At 36.9% G+C, this 21808-nt stretch overlaps 1 protein-coding gene across 1 annotated transcript; it reads left to right on the plus strand.

Moving 5' to 3' along the window:
* The first annotated feature begins 451 nt into the window (after nucleotides 1-451).
* LOC148284067 (uncharacterized) lies at nucleotides 452-3223 on the plus strand. Its single transcript, XM_088242726.1, has one exon. It carries the CDS (start codon nucleotides 452-454, stop codon nucleotides 3221-3223), a length of 2772 nt encoding a protein of 923 aa, XP_088098852.1.
* The last annotated feature ends 18585 nt before the right edge of the window (nucleotides 3224-21808 follow it).

The raw sequence follows: 21808 nt of genomic DNA on the forward strand, positions 1-21808 counted from the left end.
CAATAGGCAACACGCTCTCAGCCGCCTGGAAGGAGTGGAAAGAAAATTAAGAAATAACAGAGAGCTTGCCGCCGCATATCATGAGAAAATGAACGGATACTTACAAAAGGGATATGCATCCGAGGTATGTGAAAGTGAATTAAATAACGTACCAAAGAGGTGGTACCTGCCACATTTTGCGGTCATTAATCCGAAGAAACCCGCCAAAATACGGGTAGTCTTCGACGCCGCAAGCAAGTATAGAGGCGTCTCTCTCAACGACAAGTTAATGGCCGGACCGGACCTATTATCATCGCTATTGGGAAATATGTTTCGATTCCGGGAGGGACATATTGCGCTTGCGGCGGACATAAGTGAAATGTTTTTACAAATAAAAATCACAAAACAAGATCAACTCGCTCAACTTTATCTCTGGCGAGATAATCCGGAGTCGATGCCGAAAACCTACAAGATGACGTCAATGACTTTTGGAGCCGCGTGCTCACCAAGTTCTGCGCAGTATGTGCGAAATACAGTGGCCGAACAGAGTCAGAACGAGTTCCCGGAGGCAGCGGCGGCATGCAAATCCAAATTTTATATGGATGATTATTTGGACGCCATGGACGATGCCGGCGCTGCTGAGAAAATGGTCCGGGAGGTATCCGAAGTCCTACGCCGAGGCGGGTTTACACTGACGAACTGGGCTAGCAACAAGAGTGAAGTGCTCAGCTCGGTGCCGCCTGAAGCGCGCGCCGCGCCGGCCATGCCGATATGCCTAACGGAAGCGCACGAGACGGCCGGCGCTACAAATGAATTCACAGGACGAGTCCTGGGAGTGACTTGGAGACCTGCCACAGATGAGTTTATTTATCAATTCGACGACCCACTCGGCCAGGGTAGCGACAGTTGGCCCACTAAAAGGGAGCTGTTGAGTGCAGTGATGCGAGTTTTTGACCCGGTCGGATTCCTGGAATGTCTCGTCATCCGCTCTAAGATGCTCCTACAGGATGTATGGAGGGCTCAAACCGGATGGGACGAAACGATAAGAGAAGATCATAAGACTAGATGGCAAAATTGGATCGCACAGTTAGAAAATTTAAATTGCGCCATCCCCAGATGCGCCATAGTAAGTCGGTGGAACCGCCGAGAACTACATCTATTCAGCGACGCCTCGGAAGTGGCGATCTGCGCAGTAGCTTACTACGTGGAGAACACGACCGAGGGCAAGAAGACCACCTTTATCAGCAGTAAATGCAAAGTGACGCCGTTAAAGGTGATGTCAATACCGCGCCTTGAGCTACAGGGCGCACTCATGGCGGCCAGACTGGCGGCCACCATCAGGAGAGAAACCCAGTGCGCCATAGAAAAGGTGGTGTACTGGACTGACTCCACAACGGTCCTGTGCTGGATCCGGTCGGAGCCGCGCGCCTACTCAACGTTCGTGGCCAATCGGCTAGGTGAGATAGACGAACTCACCGACGCCACGGACTGGAAGTGGGTGCCGACAAAACTCAACCCCGCCGACATCGGTACGAGAGATGGCCGCCCGCTTGACCTGTCCCTCGAAGGAGTATGGTTCCAGGGGCCAGACTACCTCCGGCAAGGAGAAGAATCATGGCCTCGAGAAAAGAAGATGACGCCCACTCCGGACGATGCGATGCTGGAGAAGAAAGCAGAGCGAGTGGTACTGGCGATAACCACCAGCGAGGCGCTACCCGCGCCACAGCGATTCTCGTCGTGGAATCGCTTGATAAGGACAACGGCGTGGGTACTGCGCTTCGTGAGAAAAAGCCGCCAAAGAGACGGCGCCCGCAAAGTTGGCGAACTGACGGCCGGGGAGCTAGAAAATGCTGAGCTCCATTGGGTCCGTCAGTCGCAAGCGGACGCTTTCGGCGGCGATATACCTACCCTGAGACGGGGGGAGCGACTCCCTACGCGGAGCCGCCTATACGGGCTGACGCCGCACATAGACGACAAGGGTGCCGTGCGAATGGGAACACGCTTGAGGAACACAGATACATCAGAAGGACTGAGGGCGCCTATAATATTGGATGGCGCCCATAGATATACCCGCCTGCTCCTGGAGGAGTACCACAGACGAGCCGGGCATCCGGGGACGGAGAGAGTGTTATGTGACGTGAGACGTAACTTCTACGTGCTCAAGTTACGAGGGACGCTGAGAAATATAAGTCACAGATGCGCCATCTGCCGAGTTCGGCGAGGACGAGCCGGCACACCGCAAATGGGCCAGATACCGGAGGCGCGAGTGGCCAGCTACCAACGACCATTCACCCACTGTGGGTTGGACTACTTTGGCCCCCTATATGTTACGATAGGGCGACGCCGGGAGAAGCGATACGGTGTCTTATTCACCTGTATGACGACCAGAGCCATACACCTCGAGTTAGCATCATCCCTGACAAGTGACGCGGCCATCCAAGCCATCAGACGGATGACCGCTAGAAGAGGCCAACCGAGGGTGATACATTCCGATAACGGAACAAATTTTCACGGCGCCGACAGAGAAATGCGAGAATCAATTGCCGATCTCCATAATGACGCCGCATTCCAAATAGAACTTGCAAATAAAGGCGTAGAATGGAAGTATATACCGCCATCCTCACCGCATATGGGTGGCGCGTGGGAGCGACTAGTGAGATCAGTTAAAACCTCCCTAGTCGCTATCCTCAAAGAACAATCTCCACGAGAGGAGACCCTGTTGACGGCGTTCGCCGAGGCCGAATTCTCGGTAAACAGCCGTCCCCTTAGCCATGTGGCGGTGGACCCCGCAGATGAAACCCCATTGACTCCGAACCACTTCCTAATTGGTTCGGCCGGGGCACGCACACATCTCGCCTTCTACCCCAAAGAAACGGAGAATATCTGCCTGAGAAAGCAGTGGCGGATAGCCCAGCAACTAGCCGACAAATTTTGGCGACGCTGGCTGGGCGAGTTTCTGCCTACACTAGCACAGAGGAAAAAGTGGCTCGATAGATCGGAGCCATTGAAAGTCGGCGATTTTGTAGTGATCGCCGACCCTTCATCACCCCGCAACCAGTGGACAAGAGGGAGGATCATGGAGACACGACTGGCTGCCGATGGACAGGTGCGGACCGCACGAGTTCAGACGGCGGCCGGAGAATATGCCCGACCAGCGATCCGGCTCATCCCACTACTGCTAGAGGACCGTCCAGAGAAGAAGATGCCCCCGCAGCCGAACAGCGTGGCATCGGGGGGAGTGTAACGGACGGTTAAATATGTAAATGAAATGCAATAATATAGTTAGGGCCCCCGGTATCTGTAGGCTAAATGTTGGACCCACAATAAAGGATGAATATTCCACTTTCGGGTCTGACTTTAGCGATACCGGGGTACTATAGAGCAGGAATTTGTGTTACAGGCCCTAAAAAGGGCCTGAATCTAGACGTTTGACGCGTTATTGCCCTAACATGCATATTTGTATTTGTATAAAGACTAAGGACTGCCTTAAAAAAGGCATTTTGTAATTGATGTGGCGCGTGCGGCGGCTCCCAGCGAAGTGACCGGGCCGAGCGCCGGCACCTCCCTATATGCACTTTGGGGGAGGCGCGCCGGCCGGGTATAGTGGGAGCGGTATTTCCCCCCCCACTCCCGTATTGGCCTAACGCCGGTTCGGACGCAGGTAGCGGGAGCCCGCAACACGCCCTATATAATGTGTACATTTACAACAATAAATATTGAGTTCGCCTCGAGACATCAAGTTAGTCTGATCGTTTCATTTCGTCACCCCGCCCGACCTCCCGCTCTACTACTGGATCTACACCTTGGACTTGACCATCGCTTCACCCCAGGACTACGAACCAGTATCTTCCACCGACCTACGCAGTGACACCGGACTTGAGAGGAATTTCGAGACTACATAACTTTCGGGATTTACGACCCCGAGAGCGACGACGGCAGCGAGACACGGCCAACACCTACCCCTTGCTACAGGATTGTGGAATACAGTCCAAACTGTTACTTGTACAGTACATTAAATAAATTCAAAATGTTTTTCCACAAAGTATATGCTTAAACAATAAATAATATCATAAATTTTAATTAGAAAATAAATAAACGATGCGTAAATTTGATAGCAATAAAAAGAAATATTCGCAAATTCTTTTTCACTCGAGTAATTTTCCTACCATTTTTACGGTCAAAGAACCAGAAAAAAAAACAAATTGTCATCACAACTTTGCTATATAGCTAGTTTAAATATTGTAATATCCATATCCCTAGTCGATTCCAGATATTCATGGACAGTTAAAAATATCAAACATTGTTTTCATAAATGACCCTCTAAACCTGAGTAATAATGTATGTTATTACACTTACTGTGAAACTATTCAAAACGCACGTGCTGTCCTACGAGGCGAGGTATATGTTTTAGACTCCTGAAAACAAGAATCAAGGCAACTCAGAACATTCTGTACCATAAACGACTTAAGATGTTTAGTGTGTTGCCGAAATAACTAAGGGATGCTGAGTCCATCGCATCGTTTTGTGGGATGGCGATGGTTGCCGTTAAAAACAAACATCCATACAGGATACAGGTATCTAAAGTGTCATCGGAAAGAGTCTGAATTACTAAAAAAATTACAAATTATTGTAAATTATTTTATTTTTTTTAAAATCACCACTTATTTTTTTCCGTTTCTCGTTTTCTGTTACTGTTCATAATACAGAATAACTCCGTTAATCCGAACTCCAGTCATCCTTATTGGCAAATATCCGGATCGTTATCAAGAAATAAAAAATAAAGAATATTTATTTTTTTAATTTTACAATACGCCCAAGGGGCATTTACAAAAAATATACAGGTAAGTACAAACATAATGCGTAAAAATTTAAAAGATAAACAATGCTTTTTTGTATACATTTAGAAACAATAAGAAGCATACTGCCATGCAAAATAAAAAGTGAAACTTTACATAGTAAAAAAGAAAAAAAAATGGAAATAATAAAAAGCAAATTTTAAATAACTTGTAAAGAATTCAAACAAAAAAATAAATACATTTTCATATACTTATAAGTATTAAAAAAATGGTATCAACAAATTATTGTTAAAAACAAATAATGAAAATTAGTTAACAGTAAGTATATATGTGATAATAATATAATATACGGTACACAAAAATATTTGATAAATTAATATCAGAAAGAGATAAGATAATAATAATACACATCAAAAACAGAGAAAGAATTGTATGAAAAAGAATGTTTTATTACGACATTAATAATTAGTTTCAAACAGTGCATTTAAGAACGTTTTAAAATGGATAATTGTCGTATTAAAAATGTCTATTTCACATGTAAATTTGTTGGCCAAGGAATGTAAACGCGGAATCGGAGAGTGATATGTTATGATAACGAATAAAAAGGGCAATTGACTTTGCTGGACATGTTTAAGCAAGTTTTCAATGTGATTTCAATTCGCTGTTTTATTTTAAACGAAATAAAAAAGTGGTATTTGCGTTATTTAAAAAAACATTGCTTTAATATGGTTAATCCAATTATTTGTATTTCTGCATATCCGGAAAACGTCTGGCGTTCATTGATTCGGATAATTAGAGTATTACTGCACATACAGTTTATTGTAGTTATATTTCGTTATAGTTTGAACACTGTGCTGTGCCAATAGTGTACAGTTACAGATTTAAAAAAATGTAATTCAAAAAAATTATTAGATAGGTACTAAAAGCATACAGAAATAGTAGGCCTGGCTGTTTTTAGCAAAACATAGAATCGACCTTACTGCACCCTATAACACCAATATCTATTTTTTTCAAAATCGCGGACCGGCTGCCTTTTGCATAACTACGTTTAATTGCAACTAATTTTATTAAATTGCGTGCCCTGTGCTGCATTCACGATTGACTGCAGTGTTTACATTCACTGGGTCAACTTTAAAAAGGCTCAAGACCTCAGCTTCTTGTTTTGTTTATCAACCAGCGAAGACAATGATTCCGCGTGACCGATTGACCTTGATACTATGGACATCATTACGGTCGTAATACTTCGATTGCAGTAAACAAGAGCGGCGGATTGTGGCACTGTCTGCGCATGCTCCCTCCGCCTCCGGGTTCCCCTCCGACCGACAAGACAACCGCCACAGTGACAGCGACAGTGACGCACGGTAACCGGACGGTTCTGGATAAACCGGGTGGCGATTGTGCTATCTACATTCATTTGCTCATTGTATATATCTGACATCAATAAAATTTATATAATTTGTTTAATAATTCATAAGCTACCTATGTGTATGTTTGTTAGAAAATATTTCGTCCTAAAGAGGAAAGGCGATCTGACTTTTCTTCTTACAGACGTATTCCCGTACTTTCTCCCTGGGTTATGGCACTAGAGCTTTTTGCACCCTATAAATATTTTTCGTTGGCGTGTCTCTGTGGCTGTGCTTTTTTGGTAAATTGTTTCTTGTGAGAGCTAGGACCATCCAAAAATCCAAAAAAGCGCCCAGTTTTATCCGCCGTTTTTGGACGTATACTGATCAAATATGATAAATATTTTGAAAAAAAAACAAAAATGTAAATACGCAGAATTTTTTTTCTGATACTTTCAAAAAAATAAACTAAATCGGTTCAGTTTTGAGGTGCGGAAAACGGAACAGCGAAACGCCGATTTTATTTAGTCAAAATCAGTCCGACATGCAGTTTTTTTTTTGCACAGTATTGAGGAGGCATTTGCGAGAGAGTGACAGAAAAACATTATTTAAAATTATCGTTAAGGGAAGTTGCACAGCAAAAAGTAAAAATTTTCTTCGTAGAAATAGGTAAAGTTTTCTAGCGAACAAAGCGTTTTGGAAAACTGCAACAATTATTTTGCTTAAATTTTTCTGAACTCTTCGATACAAAAATTTTATTTTAATTTTAAAAATCTGTATTGTGTAATCAATGTTATAATTACATAATATTTACCACGGTTCGAGTATAAAAAAATACATAGATTTTTACATTGTTTTTTATAGCACAGTGCTTCAAAGGACATACCGACTAGAAAACATAGAAAAGTAGCCAGAAACTAAAATGCACGCAACGACCCATGGAAAGACAGATGCTAAGTGTATGTCTAAGAGACAGAATAAGAAATAAAGAAATAAGGCGCTGAACGGGAGTCGTGGATATCATGGATCGTGCAGCAATATTAAAATAGCAGTGGGCAGAACACTCGGCGAGGCAAAATGATGGCAGGTGGACACCCAGAATAATAGAGTGAAGACCAAGGGCAAATAAAAGCAGTGTTGGAAGGCCACAGAAAAGATGGGCCGATGACATTGCTTCAATAGCCGGCGAAACATGGATGATGAAAGCGGGTAATAGGAAGGAATGGAGACGTTTGGAAGAGAATAAGGCTGAAGAAGAAGAAGAAGAAGAAGAGCGTGTTTTAAATAATTAATTCAACTTTTTATGGTACTACTGGCCTTAGATCATATTTTCTAAAGATATTTAGAAAAATACAAATATCCGTTTTTCTTTTTTATAAAATGGGTGTACAAATTAACATGATTATTTCATTCATCGTCATCATCATTCCCTTTACGCACCTAATGGTGCATAGGGCACTGGATTGGCACACCAATCGCAGCGTATCTTGATCATTTTCGTTACATGAAGGTGAGATGATCAGTCTCACGCTTCAGGTACCAAGTTCAGGGACTATGAAATATATTAACTGTAAAAACACCCTTTTAATCAATATTTCATATCAACCATGTCGGGAATCGAACCCGAGACCTCTTGCATGGTGGGCAAACGCGCTGACCATGATACTACGAGGCCGACAAATTATTTAATTTAAGGTAAAATAATAACCCCGTGTTACCCATAGGATTTGCAGGTACAAAAGCTCTCTAATTAAGGTTTACTAATTTATAAATGAATAAAATCCTAATTTATAATTTTAATAGTGTTTACATAAATCAAGTATCTAATACAGAATATTGTGGTAATGGAGAAAAAAATAATTTTCCCATAGTTTACTCCTATTCACTCTGCTGAGAACAAGTGAAAATAATCGAATTTCAACCCCCGTCACCCCTCACTCGTGGCTCTGGAAAAACACAAAATACTAATTTATTTATTACTCCCTTGTGTATTCGTTTTATGTAAACGCTGTTAAAAATATAAAATAGGATTATATTCATTTCTAAAATATGTCCATTGAAAAGAGAGCTTTCGCGGCTCCGAAACCGTTCTACAAATACATTACAACGGATATGAAAAACATTTTATAGAATGGAATATAGAAGTCGAAGAATTTACTGGTCTTATGACCTGTCATTGGCTAGTTTAAGAGACCACTTTATATATACTCTGAGCAAAGATACCAGTCTCGAAGAAGTGGCGAAAGTGACGAAACAGGTCATGGGGTATTCGAAATTAACTGCATTCTGGCTATAGTTAATCATCCACATTTCCTCAACTCTTCCATCAGTTTTTTTCATATTTATTCATTACCACAAGCATTTGTCATATTTATTTATTTAAACACTTTATATACATATACAGTTTACATATATATGCTATGCATATAGGCGGGCATATTGCCTTAAGGCAATTTCTTCCTACCTACCCAAACCGTTCTATTTGAGAAAATCAGTGGTATTTGAACATATTGTTGGTTTATTAGTAATTTAATTACGGAACAAAATATCGATAAAATTTATTTTTTTAAGAAGTAAAAATTGACTAAATATCTACACTAAACTATGAAGAGAGGAGAGGGTAAAGGAGGAATGAAAGGGGGAGGAAAAATGAAAATCTTTAATATTCAGGAAGTGACATTTCATACGTAATTTGAATGTAAATAAAGAAGGGGCGTCTCTGACATTAGTGGGTAGATTATTCCATGATCGAGCAGCTACTTCTGTGAAAGAGGAGGCTTAAAAATTAGAGCGGTGAAAGGTTTATCTCGTTACTAGAACGAAGAGTTAACCCATGCTCTGATAGAGGTTGGAAGAGCTCTCTCAGATAAAGAGTTAACCCATGCTCTGATAGAGGTTGGAAGAGCTCTCTCAGATAAACAGTCATAATACTAGACACCCCAATAAGAACCTGATTCTTTCTACAAAGAGGAGTCAATACTTTTTTATCTCAAAGGCAGCAATACTATATAACGCCCGATGATATAATATAACCTTATCCTGGATTCATGAAAGTGTGGTAAGATAGCCAGTCTGAGGAAGGTGTTGGCTACATTTTTAAACTGTATTGGACGGGGAGAGTCAGAGCAATTGTTTGTCCGATGTAGAAGAACGTTAGTTAATTTTTAGTTTTAATGGTGATGACTTAGGATTTAGGTATTTGTGGTATGCATATTTATTATTTTTTTTAAATCTGGAAGTAGGGCACACATAAGCATATTCTTATGTGTGCTCTAATAATATAAATAAAATTAAAAAATATAAATTATATTTATTTTAAATAAAAATATGTTTACTGTCTTAAAACGGGGAAGCTATCCCTAGTTAGGCAGTAAAGTATTTAAAAACAACCATATAGATGTGTCAAAACTTGAGTCAGTTATTTATTAACACTAGTAATTTCTAGTTACTGTTTTGTGGAACTGAGCAATCGATGTGTTCATATATCATTGATCAACAATATCCAATGGTAAAAAATTTGATTCTTTTGTATTGTATATTATTTGTGAACCTCAATAAACAAAGAATCTTGTTTTTTTTAGAAAGAAAAAAAAGAGTCGAAGAAACCTTTGTAGATGTGGGAAAGAAAGATTCATCTGGCTGAATTATTTCATCTACTAGGCAACGCCTGAAAATAATTTTCAATTTTAATATTTTTTCTTACTTTAATACTAACTGGTAACGTTGTAATTATTATATTCAAAGTGCCAACTTACTTTTATTTATTTTTTTATTTTATTCAGGAAACATTCAGTACGGTTACATAGTTTTATATTTTACACAGTTAGACTTAACTCTAATGGACCAGTGAAGTTCCCATATTGTATAATAATTATATTATGTAAGGTTATCAATGAAAGTACAAAAAAGGGAAGGAAATAAAACATAGATGGAAGTTGTTTAAAAATTAAAATTAAAGTGAAACAAAGTTGTTTAAAAGTTTGTAGTTAGAAGAATTTTTTTTTGTTAAAGTAATAAAAAGGTAAGAATTAAAATGAAGAGTGAAAAACATGCTCAGATATAAAAAAATAAAAAAACATTTTCAAAGAGGAAAAACATAAAAATACACATACATATTTTATGGGATTCAAAGAAACGATGAGAAGAATCTTTAAATGAAATAATAAAGACAATAAATTTAAAAAAACTTCTTCAAAATTTATGACACATTATAGTAAGAGCAGCAATATATGGATTTTATATACAAATACAATATAAGTAATTAAAAGTAGTTTTAAAGTATAAAAACATAAATGCAGCAGAGAAAAAAGAAAAAAGAACAGGTTTAGCAAGTAATCTTTAAAATTTTAAAAAGCAATATAAGGAAAACCAAAGGCAGTTGATAAAATTAAATTAAAGCGATTTTAGCAGTAATACAAATTTAAGTAGAGAAATTTTATTAAAAATAACAAAATCAATTTATGTAATGTGAAGTGATGTAAGAGAAAAGGGGATCAACGGGAGTTTTATTAAAACGTTTTTAATACACTATTTTTAAATAATTGTAATCCGGTATGATGGATAATATCTACATGGTTAAAAAGCTGTTGAAAGTGGAACACGATCCATGTAAAAACGAATTCTGACAGTAGTTCGCAATAGTTCAGTTAGTGTAGTACTTTACTATAGAGACGGACACCGAAACTTCCGCGACACTAATTATTATCTAGTATCGAAGTAAGCTTATTAGGTACGTATTTTAATACCTCGTTAAATAATAAAATACCCTCGCTTGCAGGGAGGGAGTTGAAGATTAATGATTAAAATATAATGAACGTAATAAAATATCAACAAGGTATAACTGATTAAATTCAGTTTCAAAGAACGCTTTATTTTTATGGCACCTTTAAAGTGATAATAAGCGTCTTTCGAACTGGGTCATTGGCGATAAAAGTGATTTACTGTGTTCATTTCGCGGTCACAATAATATAATAATATTATCGTGCACACATAGGTAAATTTAGTACTCGGTACGTCCCTCTCTCTTTAAAATTTAATTTTAATAATATTCGTATTTTCCCAGTGTTTTGAGCTTTTATGACCAGATTTCTAGACATGTATTATTTTTGCATTTGGCTTACTGAAGTATTCTGATTATGTCTTATCACGTATGCACATGGATATTTGTTATATTTTATAATTAATAATAACGTTTTCTTTGCAATTGTATTTTAGTTTTAAAGCTGTAAGGATATACTCTCTTCTAATTACTAAGAAACAAAATGTACGTAACAAATATGAGAGTACACGGCGTTTAAGAAAAATATTTTTATTGATGACTTTATTTTTTTCGAACAACTAATGTTTATCATGCAAAGTGAAGAATTCACAATTTATTCTCAGTTCGTGTTGATTTTAAGCAAGCCATCCCGTTTAGTCAACTTCTGCCATCGCAGTAGCTGACTGTCCGTAGTAGCTGTAGCTGAAGTCCGGACAAACCGACGGAAGAGTGTATTTGTACTGTTGGCCATCAGATCCACATTCCACGCTGGTCGCATGACCCCTGTCAAACCATTCAGCTTCTCATCTCTGGCATCATCCAATAGCTCACGGTGCCACAGGATGTGTTCGGCCGATTGATGGTCATCTCCGCAAGCACAGCTCGAGACAGGGGCAAGTCCAAGCTTATGAAGCTTGTCTCTAAACTCTCAATGTCCCGAAACCATTTGTGCGGTATGATGGGCAAACACCAAGAAATTACCACACATCATGTGTCTGATGGAAGGTAAAAAAGGGGAATACATTGAAATCTTCGTTAGATTTAATCAGACAGTCAAACAGTTTGTTATATTGCTGGGTAGTGTTAGACGCGTTGTTCCCTGTGGGGGTAGGCTGAGATTATGGAACGCCGTATCACTCTATCTTTACATAAGAACCTCGCTTCCTCTACATTCGTACGTCTTATCTTCGCACTTAACTTCCAGCCTTATTATACTAGATATCTAGGGCGTAGATAGTATCTACACCCTGTTCGTCGCTCATCTGAAAAACCAACTCTTTTTATGTATGACATTTGCACGATAAATAAAGTGAATTTTAATCAAGGAAGTGTTTTCTCTGCTTCATGGCTTCCACTAGCGCCGAATCCCAGAATCTAAAAGACGACACAATCACACTGTGTTACTAATAACTATTAATAATAATTATTTGTTCATTGTACATCATGGTACCATTTAATAAAAAATCGCCAGTTTGGAATATTATGAGATAATAAACTGGCTGTATGTTTTTTTTATTTAAGAAGACTTTGCGAGGTATAATTTATCATAAAAAGCGCAATTGTTTGCTACCAACAAATGCTGAAAAATGTTTTCATTCTTCACAACTTACCACTGATTGACTTTAAGCATAAAACTAATAATTTGTGATAACAATATAAGTAATACGTGCTTTTTTATGACTTGGTATTCGGTATTCAGCAGAATACTGTATAGTATATTATACTTGGTAGCGCGAGTGGTTGATGGGATTGAGTGGTTTGTGGCTGAATCGACCACCGGTGGATGAAAGTCCACCTATCCTACACATCCTGTGATCTCCCAACTTTCAATGTTTGTTATTCTCCTCGTCTCTAAGACCATGGGTTGCTACGGTTGCTATGGGAACAATTTTCCATATCCATAGCAACCAATATCAACAATTACACATTTTTTCCTCTTCTTGATAATTTCTGCCAACTTCAGCATGTTAGAATTTTATCTGCCCGCGTCTGCTCGTCCTATGATCATCTGCCTGCATCTGAACATTTTTACATTATCTGACCGCCGCTCCGCCACATTCATCATTATATTTTGCAAATAACTTTAGTGAAAGTGCCGTGTTCACCAAAAAGGGAAAAACTACTCAGAAGCCAGGACTTGGAGATATCATCCAGATTCCTGTCCCTGATTCCCTTTCCTGTCTTCCTAAAGGTAGGATTTTTGTCTACTGAAGTTTGTTTATCCGCATACTGTTCGATTCCGCACTTTCCATCTCCGCGCAACGCATCTCTCATTTCCCCGCAAATTTTAACACAGATCAATAGATTCAGTCAAATAATATCCACACAAAATTATAATCGCCACCCCAATACTATTTTAAAAAGTAGCGGAATAGGCTAAATACAGAATAGTAACCGAATATTCGTGGCATCTCTAGTTACAACTCAAAGTTGGTCAAATTCTGGAATCAAATATCCCACAAGTCACAACGGAATGCCCCTGAAGTAAAGTTTACTCATATTTTTTCTTTTTCCAAAAAATTTTACAACGTATTGGAATGCGCCAAAAAGAAACGATTTAAAAAAATAAAAATTGTATTTTTTATGCGATCGGTTTATAATACGGGGATGTACATGCACAGTGTACAGTGTACATTTGGGTGTGTCACGCGTAACGCTCAATTCAATAAAAAACATTTTTTAGGTCTCAAAAGTTGAATCCAAAAAATCGTCTATGGTTCGCTAAAATGGATTGAAAATTCAAAAAATAAAAAAAAATTTGCTGTGAGAGAAAAAAAAATATAAGAAGTTTTTTTTTCAATACAAACGATTTTATTAATTTGTTGACTCATTAAAAAATAAAACACAAGATAAATATACATTTATTACTGATTCGACGAACATTAAAAATACCAAAAATAGCATATTTGACACAAAAATACAAAATTTTATGCGTTTTTAAGGCAGTTAATAGACTTTTTAAAGCTTATTAATGAACAGTAAAATAAAAATAATACATTGAGTTTTTCTACTGACATTTCTTGGTGGAACTGCATTTTAATTATAATAATAAAAATACGTAAATAGTTTTATTCCACTTTTATTTATAAATTTTTACCAGTGACCGGGTTTCCTCGTGACCGACATCTTCACCCGTCTGACGATGTCGGTCACGACGAAACCCGGTCACTGGTAAAAAATTATTAATATAAGCGGAATAAAACTGTTTACGTATTTTTATTATTATGTCAACCTCCGCGGTGTAGTGGTCAAGACGTTTGACTCACACACGAAAGGTTCCGGGTTCGATTCCCGGTAAAACACAAAAATTACTATATAATTTTTCTCAAGCCTGGGTGTTCTGTGATGTAATTCACCACTGTAATTGGGTCTCCTGGCCTGTTGTGGTGCAAAAATAAATAACTAAATGATTATAAAATAATAAGATTTCGTGCATATAACAAGGTACATGCATTTTTTTGTAAAACGCAACTTTTGAGATCTGTTACGTTTCTGAGTTCGAAAGTTGAAAAAAAACACACCCTAGTGTACATGCATCGGCACTTGTTATTAAGTGGCACAGCAGGTATAAACATAATGTATAATTATTTTGCTTTTTCGCCTATTAACGAACAAACTGTTCTCTGAAGTAATAAATAATCGTTCGTTATTCACACGCGTCATCTTAATAAGTCAGAAATATTCCCCGAGGCCCTTTGGCCATACTCGTATGTAGTGTAGGATCGCAGGCACGGTTGCCTGTGCTTTGCAAGAAATGTAGCAACTTGTCAAACTCCGCATATTTCTCACCGAGGTCTGTAGACACCCCTGTAGTTTTGTTAGACACACCTCCGATCCTCCGATCCTCCGCTCCACGCGTAATGATGGGTTTTTATGTTCTGTTAATTAGATATTATTACGAAGCAATGGAACACTACTCTTATGTAACGAACAATATTATACCTACAATACGTAAGGTATAATTCCGTGCGACAAAACTTTTTTTGTTTTAGTTTATTAATTATTTAATAAAGAAACCTTGCACTTATACGAGTATAAGATACAATACATCTTCAGGTATGTTTGTTGGTTTTTATCATACTTTTTAGTTAATTTTTGAATTTCTGAATTGTCGCTGTTTTAATATTGTGAGGTTAAGCCATTGCAGATTTTTTTAAATTAATTAATTTATTTATTTAATGCACAAAATATACAATTTTACATAGACACAATTAAATGTTTTGTATGTCCCGACTTGTTAGAAAATTCCGTGTTAAGTCGGGACTCTTCGGTATATAAATCAAAAATATTTATTTACATACTAAAATAATAAACAGGTAATTAAAACAATATGCAAAATAATCAAAACAATATACAAAATAATAAAAATTCATAAAACATGTCAAAAATTGAATTAAAAGTTATATAATAATACGTATGACAGTGATGAGATACACATATACGATATGCGTATATGGATAATAATGAAAACAGCAGCGATGTTATGCATTTATTCCCGAAGCAATCTCATACAGTGGTCTGTACCCCTCGATACAATCCAATTATGGATCTTCATCTTAAATATAGACGTTGTTTTGGAGAACTTAATATGTTCATCCAAGACGCTGAACACTCTTGGAGCTATATATGAAAAGTGTCTCCGAGCAAACATCGTCGTTGTTCATTGATTGGCCTGTTTTTGTTTTCACTCTTCATATGTGGTAATGTTGTGATTTTCTCGTGTTATGATTGTGTTTATCAGTTACTTTTTAAATCACATTTATTTATTTAAAAACTGTAGTCAGCGTCTTTACGGCTTGGGTAACGCATTACGTAATCAGACAGAATAACAGTGCGAATGATAAGTTAATTAATAAAAAGCAGGTAGCCGTTAAACTGCCGATATGTACAGAAAAATAGCTTCATATTATCCGCAGAAGCCGTATTCAACAAGCGAATCGACTTATTAAGTTTAGGTAGCCTGTGAACTAATAATATCCTGAGTAGTTTTTCGTTACACCAGGAGTTCAATTTATTTTTGTGAGTCTGTTGCGATTTGCTGCTGGAGCGGACAGTGTAAAATTTTATTTTTATTTATTAGCGGAAAGTGACTAACCTGCTTTCCTTCCATACTTTTATTTGCTTTTTATATATCTTGATATTTTTATGTTTTTTCACTTTTTATTTTTGTATTATTAAATGAAGTACTCGCTATTATTTGGGATATTATTTATAACTCTCATTAAATTGAAAAAAAAAAAATATATTATAAGATTATGTTAACCGATGTTATTTTGTTGCGTTTACTCAGTACCTATGCCATGTTGTCACGTAGTTTAATTTGTTCGGTGTTTTGACGTTTTCAAAGTCACATTCCACAGTGTAACCATTTGTAAAAAATAAATAAAGAACAACATTCAATTTTTGAGCTTTGGAATCGAAAAACTAGTGGTTACATTTCACTATAGTAAAAATGCGGGTGAAACAACGCACTGATAGTAGAACGATAGTAAAACCAAAATCGTTGGTAAATTAAACTATAGTAAAACTTTACTTTTACTAACGATCAAACAACCGGGCCTTAGAAAGTCCAATGAATAGATAAAAGTAAAGTCGAACGTTACACACCTATCAAAAGCTTATTCAAACAGTAAGCTTTTATCGGTTTATTAACTTTTTTGTGGAAAAACGAGGAAAATATGATATAGTTGACGGTGCATACTTTTTAGTTGAAGTGAACTTATCTTGTGTTATGAAATTATATTACGAATATGGCAACATATTTTAAATTAAAATAGAATTTTCATGACTATGTGTCAACTATTATTATGTCTTTATAAATATTGTTAATACGATTCGACGTTTTTTCATCGCAGAAAATAAACATGACAGTTTTCCATAACGATGTTCCGCGTATTCATAACACGTACGCAACTTTAATAAATCTACGTGGAAGCTTCCAGAGAGCGGCATTTTCCCTCGCTTTGCACAATTATTGCTCAGGGCTAAAGCCTCATTTTTGGTGAGTCGACAACATGGAGCCAATAAAATCTGATTTCACCTTATTATATGTACTCATATTAAACACATGGTAAGGTACTCACCGTGATAAAAAATGCGAAAAGAAATGCTTTCATTGTGGATGTTTTCCGTCACTCAACAGTAACTTGTAAATAAAAGATTTAGTATTTTATGACTTAAGTTTTAAAACATCGAACGTCTCCCAATGATGGTTCTACATCGGGCCAGGAGCCAAGAACGCGTTCAGCGATATTGGCGTTACTTCACGAACTGTTTATTTGGCCGACCATTGCACTTTATTACTACTTTATAGTAGAGATAACTATTTATCAAAATGTTTTTGTAACCAGACGGTGTCAATACTCAACACTCAGATAATTCATTGACATTAGAAATTACACGCTTTAATCCTGCCAGTGAAAGACTTACTAAGTTTAAAATGAAATTGTTATTAAATTTACATTACTCATATAGACAGAAATGAATTTATTATAAGCTCAGAGTAATAATTCACTAGAGAAGCCGTTTAGCTCTATTGCATAGATTGATTAATAGATTAATCATTACTTATTAACTAATTTATAGTAAACTAGCGGACCCGACAGACGTTGACCTGTCCGAACGTTGGCAAAAGACTTTTCATTGATAAGTAGGTACCTAGATTCTTGTTTGTGACTAAATTCCAAAACTAAAAATTGTTCATGTTCAAATATTGAATTCAAGTAAGTACCTTAGTACTTGTTTATGGTTGAATTCCAAAACATAAATATTTTTTCAAATATGGCATTCTTTTTGCAAACGTCAAACTCCGATCTTCTTATCAACAGAGTGGTGTACTAATGTAGGAATACGATTTTTTTAAATGTATTGAATTTAATATTATTTTAGTATTATCAAAAATAAATGGGTAGAAATTATAAGGAATTTAAGGAAAGAATCTGATTGAGATCCACAAAAAACAAATGCTGTTTATAAACACTCAAAAACAAACTTGTTTATTCCCAAAAAACCAACAGCTTTCCATTTTTTTGTAAATGAATTCTCCTCGAATGCAACCCTGGTAGATCGATGAATAAAACATTTATGCTCCTTACATCTCTTTTAGATGTTAGATTGAAGATTTTAATATCCACGAACGCGCACAGCGCAAATATCTATGTTTCTCTGAAAACCGCACATAAATCGGTTAAGCCGTTTAGAAGGAGTTCAGTGACATCACACGTACAGAGGAATTATATAGATAAAGAATAAAAATATTTAAAAAATGCAATACAATACAAATAAAAGCACTAGTTACAATTGTAAGGAAACGGTTGCAAAAAAAAAGCTTTCCAACTTTCTCTGGGGATTTTAGTAGTTTCTGAACTGTTATAGGCTGATTTAAGTCATGATGTTACACACTGTTACATTCACCATTACGCCTGAATTTGTGTTTTCAATGTGTTTAAATCGTTTTTAAAGCCGTGTGTGGATATTTTTTACATGTTATTTGCTGTCGCAAACGACGACTTTTTCTTTGAATTATAGACGCATGAAGTAAATTATTCAACGGAGATAAATTTGGAAGAACATTATGTCGATTGTTATCAATAATTACAATTTCCGCTGAACATGGGCAATTAATTTCCATCGAATTTGGGAAACACGTAGAACCATAATATATATGCAGTTCCATGGTTCTTTCGACAAGGTAAATATGGCGAAGTAGAGTACATTTATTCTAAATCGATATAAACTGTAATATTTTATGTTACCCTAGACTAGTGGCCTCATCACTACAACTTTGTATATTTGAAAGATTACCTTTAGGCAATAATTTTCGAAATTATATTTCAATAAAACTTTTTGTGACAGCTATTTCCCATTACAAGGACGTTATCAAACTAAAAGCAACATAATCTTAAAGCTGTTTGGGTTATATTAAAAAATATTTGTTAAATTTGGTAAACTCAGAAGTTCATTCCTACAAATCGATTATGGCGTGCCTCAAGGTAGTGTTTTGGGACCAATGTTATTTCTTATACAATTTAACGATGTATGAAACTTACAAACAAAAAGTTTTACAGATGTATAAGAAAGCATACAATGTAGCAGAAAGGGGACTTTCAGTTGCTTAAATTGGCTAGTAACAAACGCTCTAACATTGAATTGTACGAAAGCGGATTACTTAACTTTTTCCATCACATCAAGAAGCAATCCAGATGAGTTATTAACAAACCAAATCCGTTAATGCCAGAATAAATCAAGCCGCAACTGTACCACCACCATAGCGCACTCCAAAACAATGAAATATATTGAATATACGCTGAAGATGAGACACTCATATTAATAACACAGCTAAAGTATTTCTTTGAGAGCATTAGAAACATCATTATTATTTTATTTATTTTTACGTGTGGAATGATGCGGAGTGGCTTTTTAAAGGTACGCTTTTTTTCATCTTTTTTTACATTGTATTTAGTAATGTATAGAAAACTATAATCGGCGTATAATTTTTGTTTATTTGTAAATATTTATTTTTTGTTATAAAAGCTGTTGTTTTCTTTAAATAAATAAAATAAAAATAAAAAAATAAACAAAAAAGTACAAATGATATGAAAAGGGTATACTTTGCCGATTAAATTTAGAACATGTACTAATAAAGTAGATACCTATCCACCCTACAGCTACACATCTTATACGAATAGAAATCCATCTAAAAAAAAAAAAAAAACTTTTATATACCTGAGGTACGCCTAATATACACTAGAACTATTCTGCTTACGGATTTGGAGATGGAAATCGTTATCCCCTGGGAAAGATAATATAGGACGGGTACGCGTGAGTTGATTTGAGGTTAAATGAGAAAGATGGATTACAATTGAAGTTATATACATCCTGTTATATTGTACAGAAGGAATTTACAATAGCGAACACTGGCGGAGAGCTGTAGGCAGGCGACACGAAATGCCAAGATGAAATGTAGGGCGTTCTTCCAATGCACGGCATTTAATATCTCGTCCGAGCTGACGTTGCAGCGGACTACGCGTTGCGGGCCAAAGCGGAGTTCAGTCCGGTCAACCTTACGGCTGTTAATGTTGCTCGCCACAATATAATATCATTGTCAAACGCAATATTTGGTCAAAGTTGCAAGGATTATGTATGTTCTTTATTGTTTAATATGCTTCCACGTGATGTAAAGTAAACAAATTACAAAAAATATTTATGAAAATTATTCAAAATCTGGTTGAAGCAAATTAGCATAAAAAAATAAAACAAATATTTGAGTGACAAGCGAATAGTGTAAATTAAATTTTGAGCACTGTACAGAGGACTTTACAGACTGGACTGTCCTCTTTAGAACAAGTGTTTCTAGCGAAGGCGACTTTAAAATTAATTTTATACACTAGGTATAGCAATAAATAAATTTAAAAAAAATCATTAACTATGTTTTAAGTATGTCCGAATGTTTGAAGACCTACTGGATTTCCTCCTTGGGAATTATTTAGATGTGAATTTGTTGCAACTGAGAGGGAAAATATTTTTGAAAAGGGGATATGGAAGTCTAAGCATATACAGGGCTTATGACCTGTCATTGGCTGATATAAGTAGCCACCCTAGAGAATTTAGTTAAAATCACTAAAACCAGGCAAAGTCATCATCGAGGCTTTTCACTATAAAAATGAGATATTGGTCATATTTTACATTTAAACCATGGTTTAGATGTCAGTATCGAAATAGTTGAGTTTTTTTTTCTCCTTCTTCTTTCCTTTCCATCTCCTCTCCTCTCTTCATAGCGGAAGTAGGGGGGTAAATACTGCCCCCACTATTCCCGACCGGCGCGCCTCCTACAAAGTGCATATGGTGAGGTGCCGGCGCTTGGCTCGTCACTTCGCTGGGAGCCGCCGCACGCGCCACATTGATAACAATGTCATTTTCAGGGCAAACATCAGTCTCGTCAAATATAAAAGCTTTTTAAAGGCAGACATTAGTCACGTCAATACAAATACTTTTTTTAAGGCAGACCTTAGTTTCGTCGAATACAAATGCCCTTTTTAGGGTAGACGTTAGTCTCGTGGAATAAAAAGTGCCCTTTTTGGGGAAATAATTAGACAAACGTGCAGCTCCAGGCCCTTTTTAGGGCCTGTAACATAATTTTATATTCTATAATACCCCGGTATCGCTGAAGTCAGACCCGAAAGTGGAATATTCATCTTTTATTGCAGGTCTAACATTTAGCCGACATATACCGGGGGCCCTAACAATATTATTGCATATTATATCATTATTATTTCATTTATATTACATATATTTTTAACCGTCCGTTACGCGTATCATTCGCAAGTTGTCGTTGGCAACACTAACATTCTCCGCGGTCCACCAGACTAGGTATGGACTATCTCCACCGGCGCGGCGCGGCGGCAGCATCAATCATTCGACTGTGCCGTTGTTTTCCTCGCATACAACTTCTGTGTATTTCAAAACAATTACTTCATATTATCTCGTTGGATGAAGTAATTAATGACAATAACAAACGACGCTATGCAAAGCAGCCGTGCACGCGGTGAGGCTCCATATAAAAATATGGTCACGCGATGGCTATCTGTCTGCAGTCTGAACTCCTCATTGAAAATTTCAAGATGAGGTCCTATCGCTTCGGCATAATTTTCTTATCATTTGTAGCATTGAGATATAACAAAAAATAGGGATTTTTTTAATCTATTGCCACATTGAGAAAGAAATATGGAAGTCTAGGCATTTACAGGGCTTATGACCTGTCATTGCCTGGTTTAAGTGGCCACTTTACACACTGTGTAATATTCACCGTTCTGACCATGTTTAAACATCCACATTTCCTCAACTCTTCCATCTGTTGACTTTTGTGAAGTAAAGCAGCTGAAACCTTTATTATGTGGGTGAGATAAACATACTAAAAGTTTCTGCTCCTTTAC

Source organism: Micrasema longulum, unplaced genomic scaffold (assembly GCF_059751315.1).
Source record: "Micrasema longulum isolate JH-2025_06_02 unplaced genomic scaffold, ASM5975131v1 h1tg000161l, whole genome shotgun sequence".
Lineage (NCBI taxonomy): Eukaryota > Metazoa > Arthropoda > Insecta > Trichoptera > Brachycentridae > Micrasema > Micrasema longulum.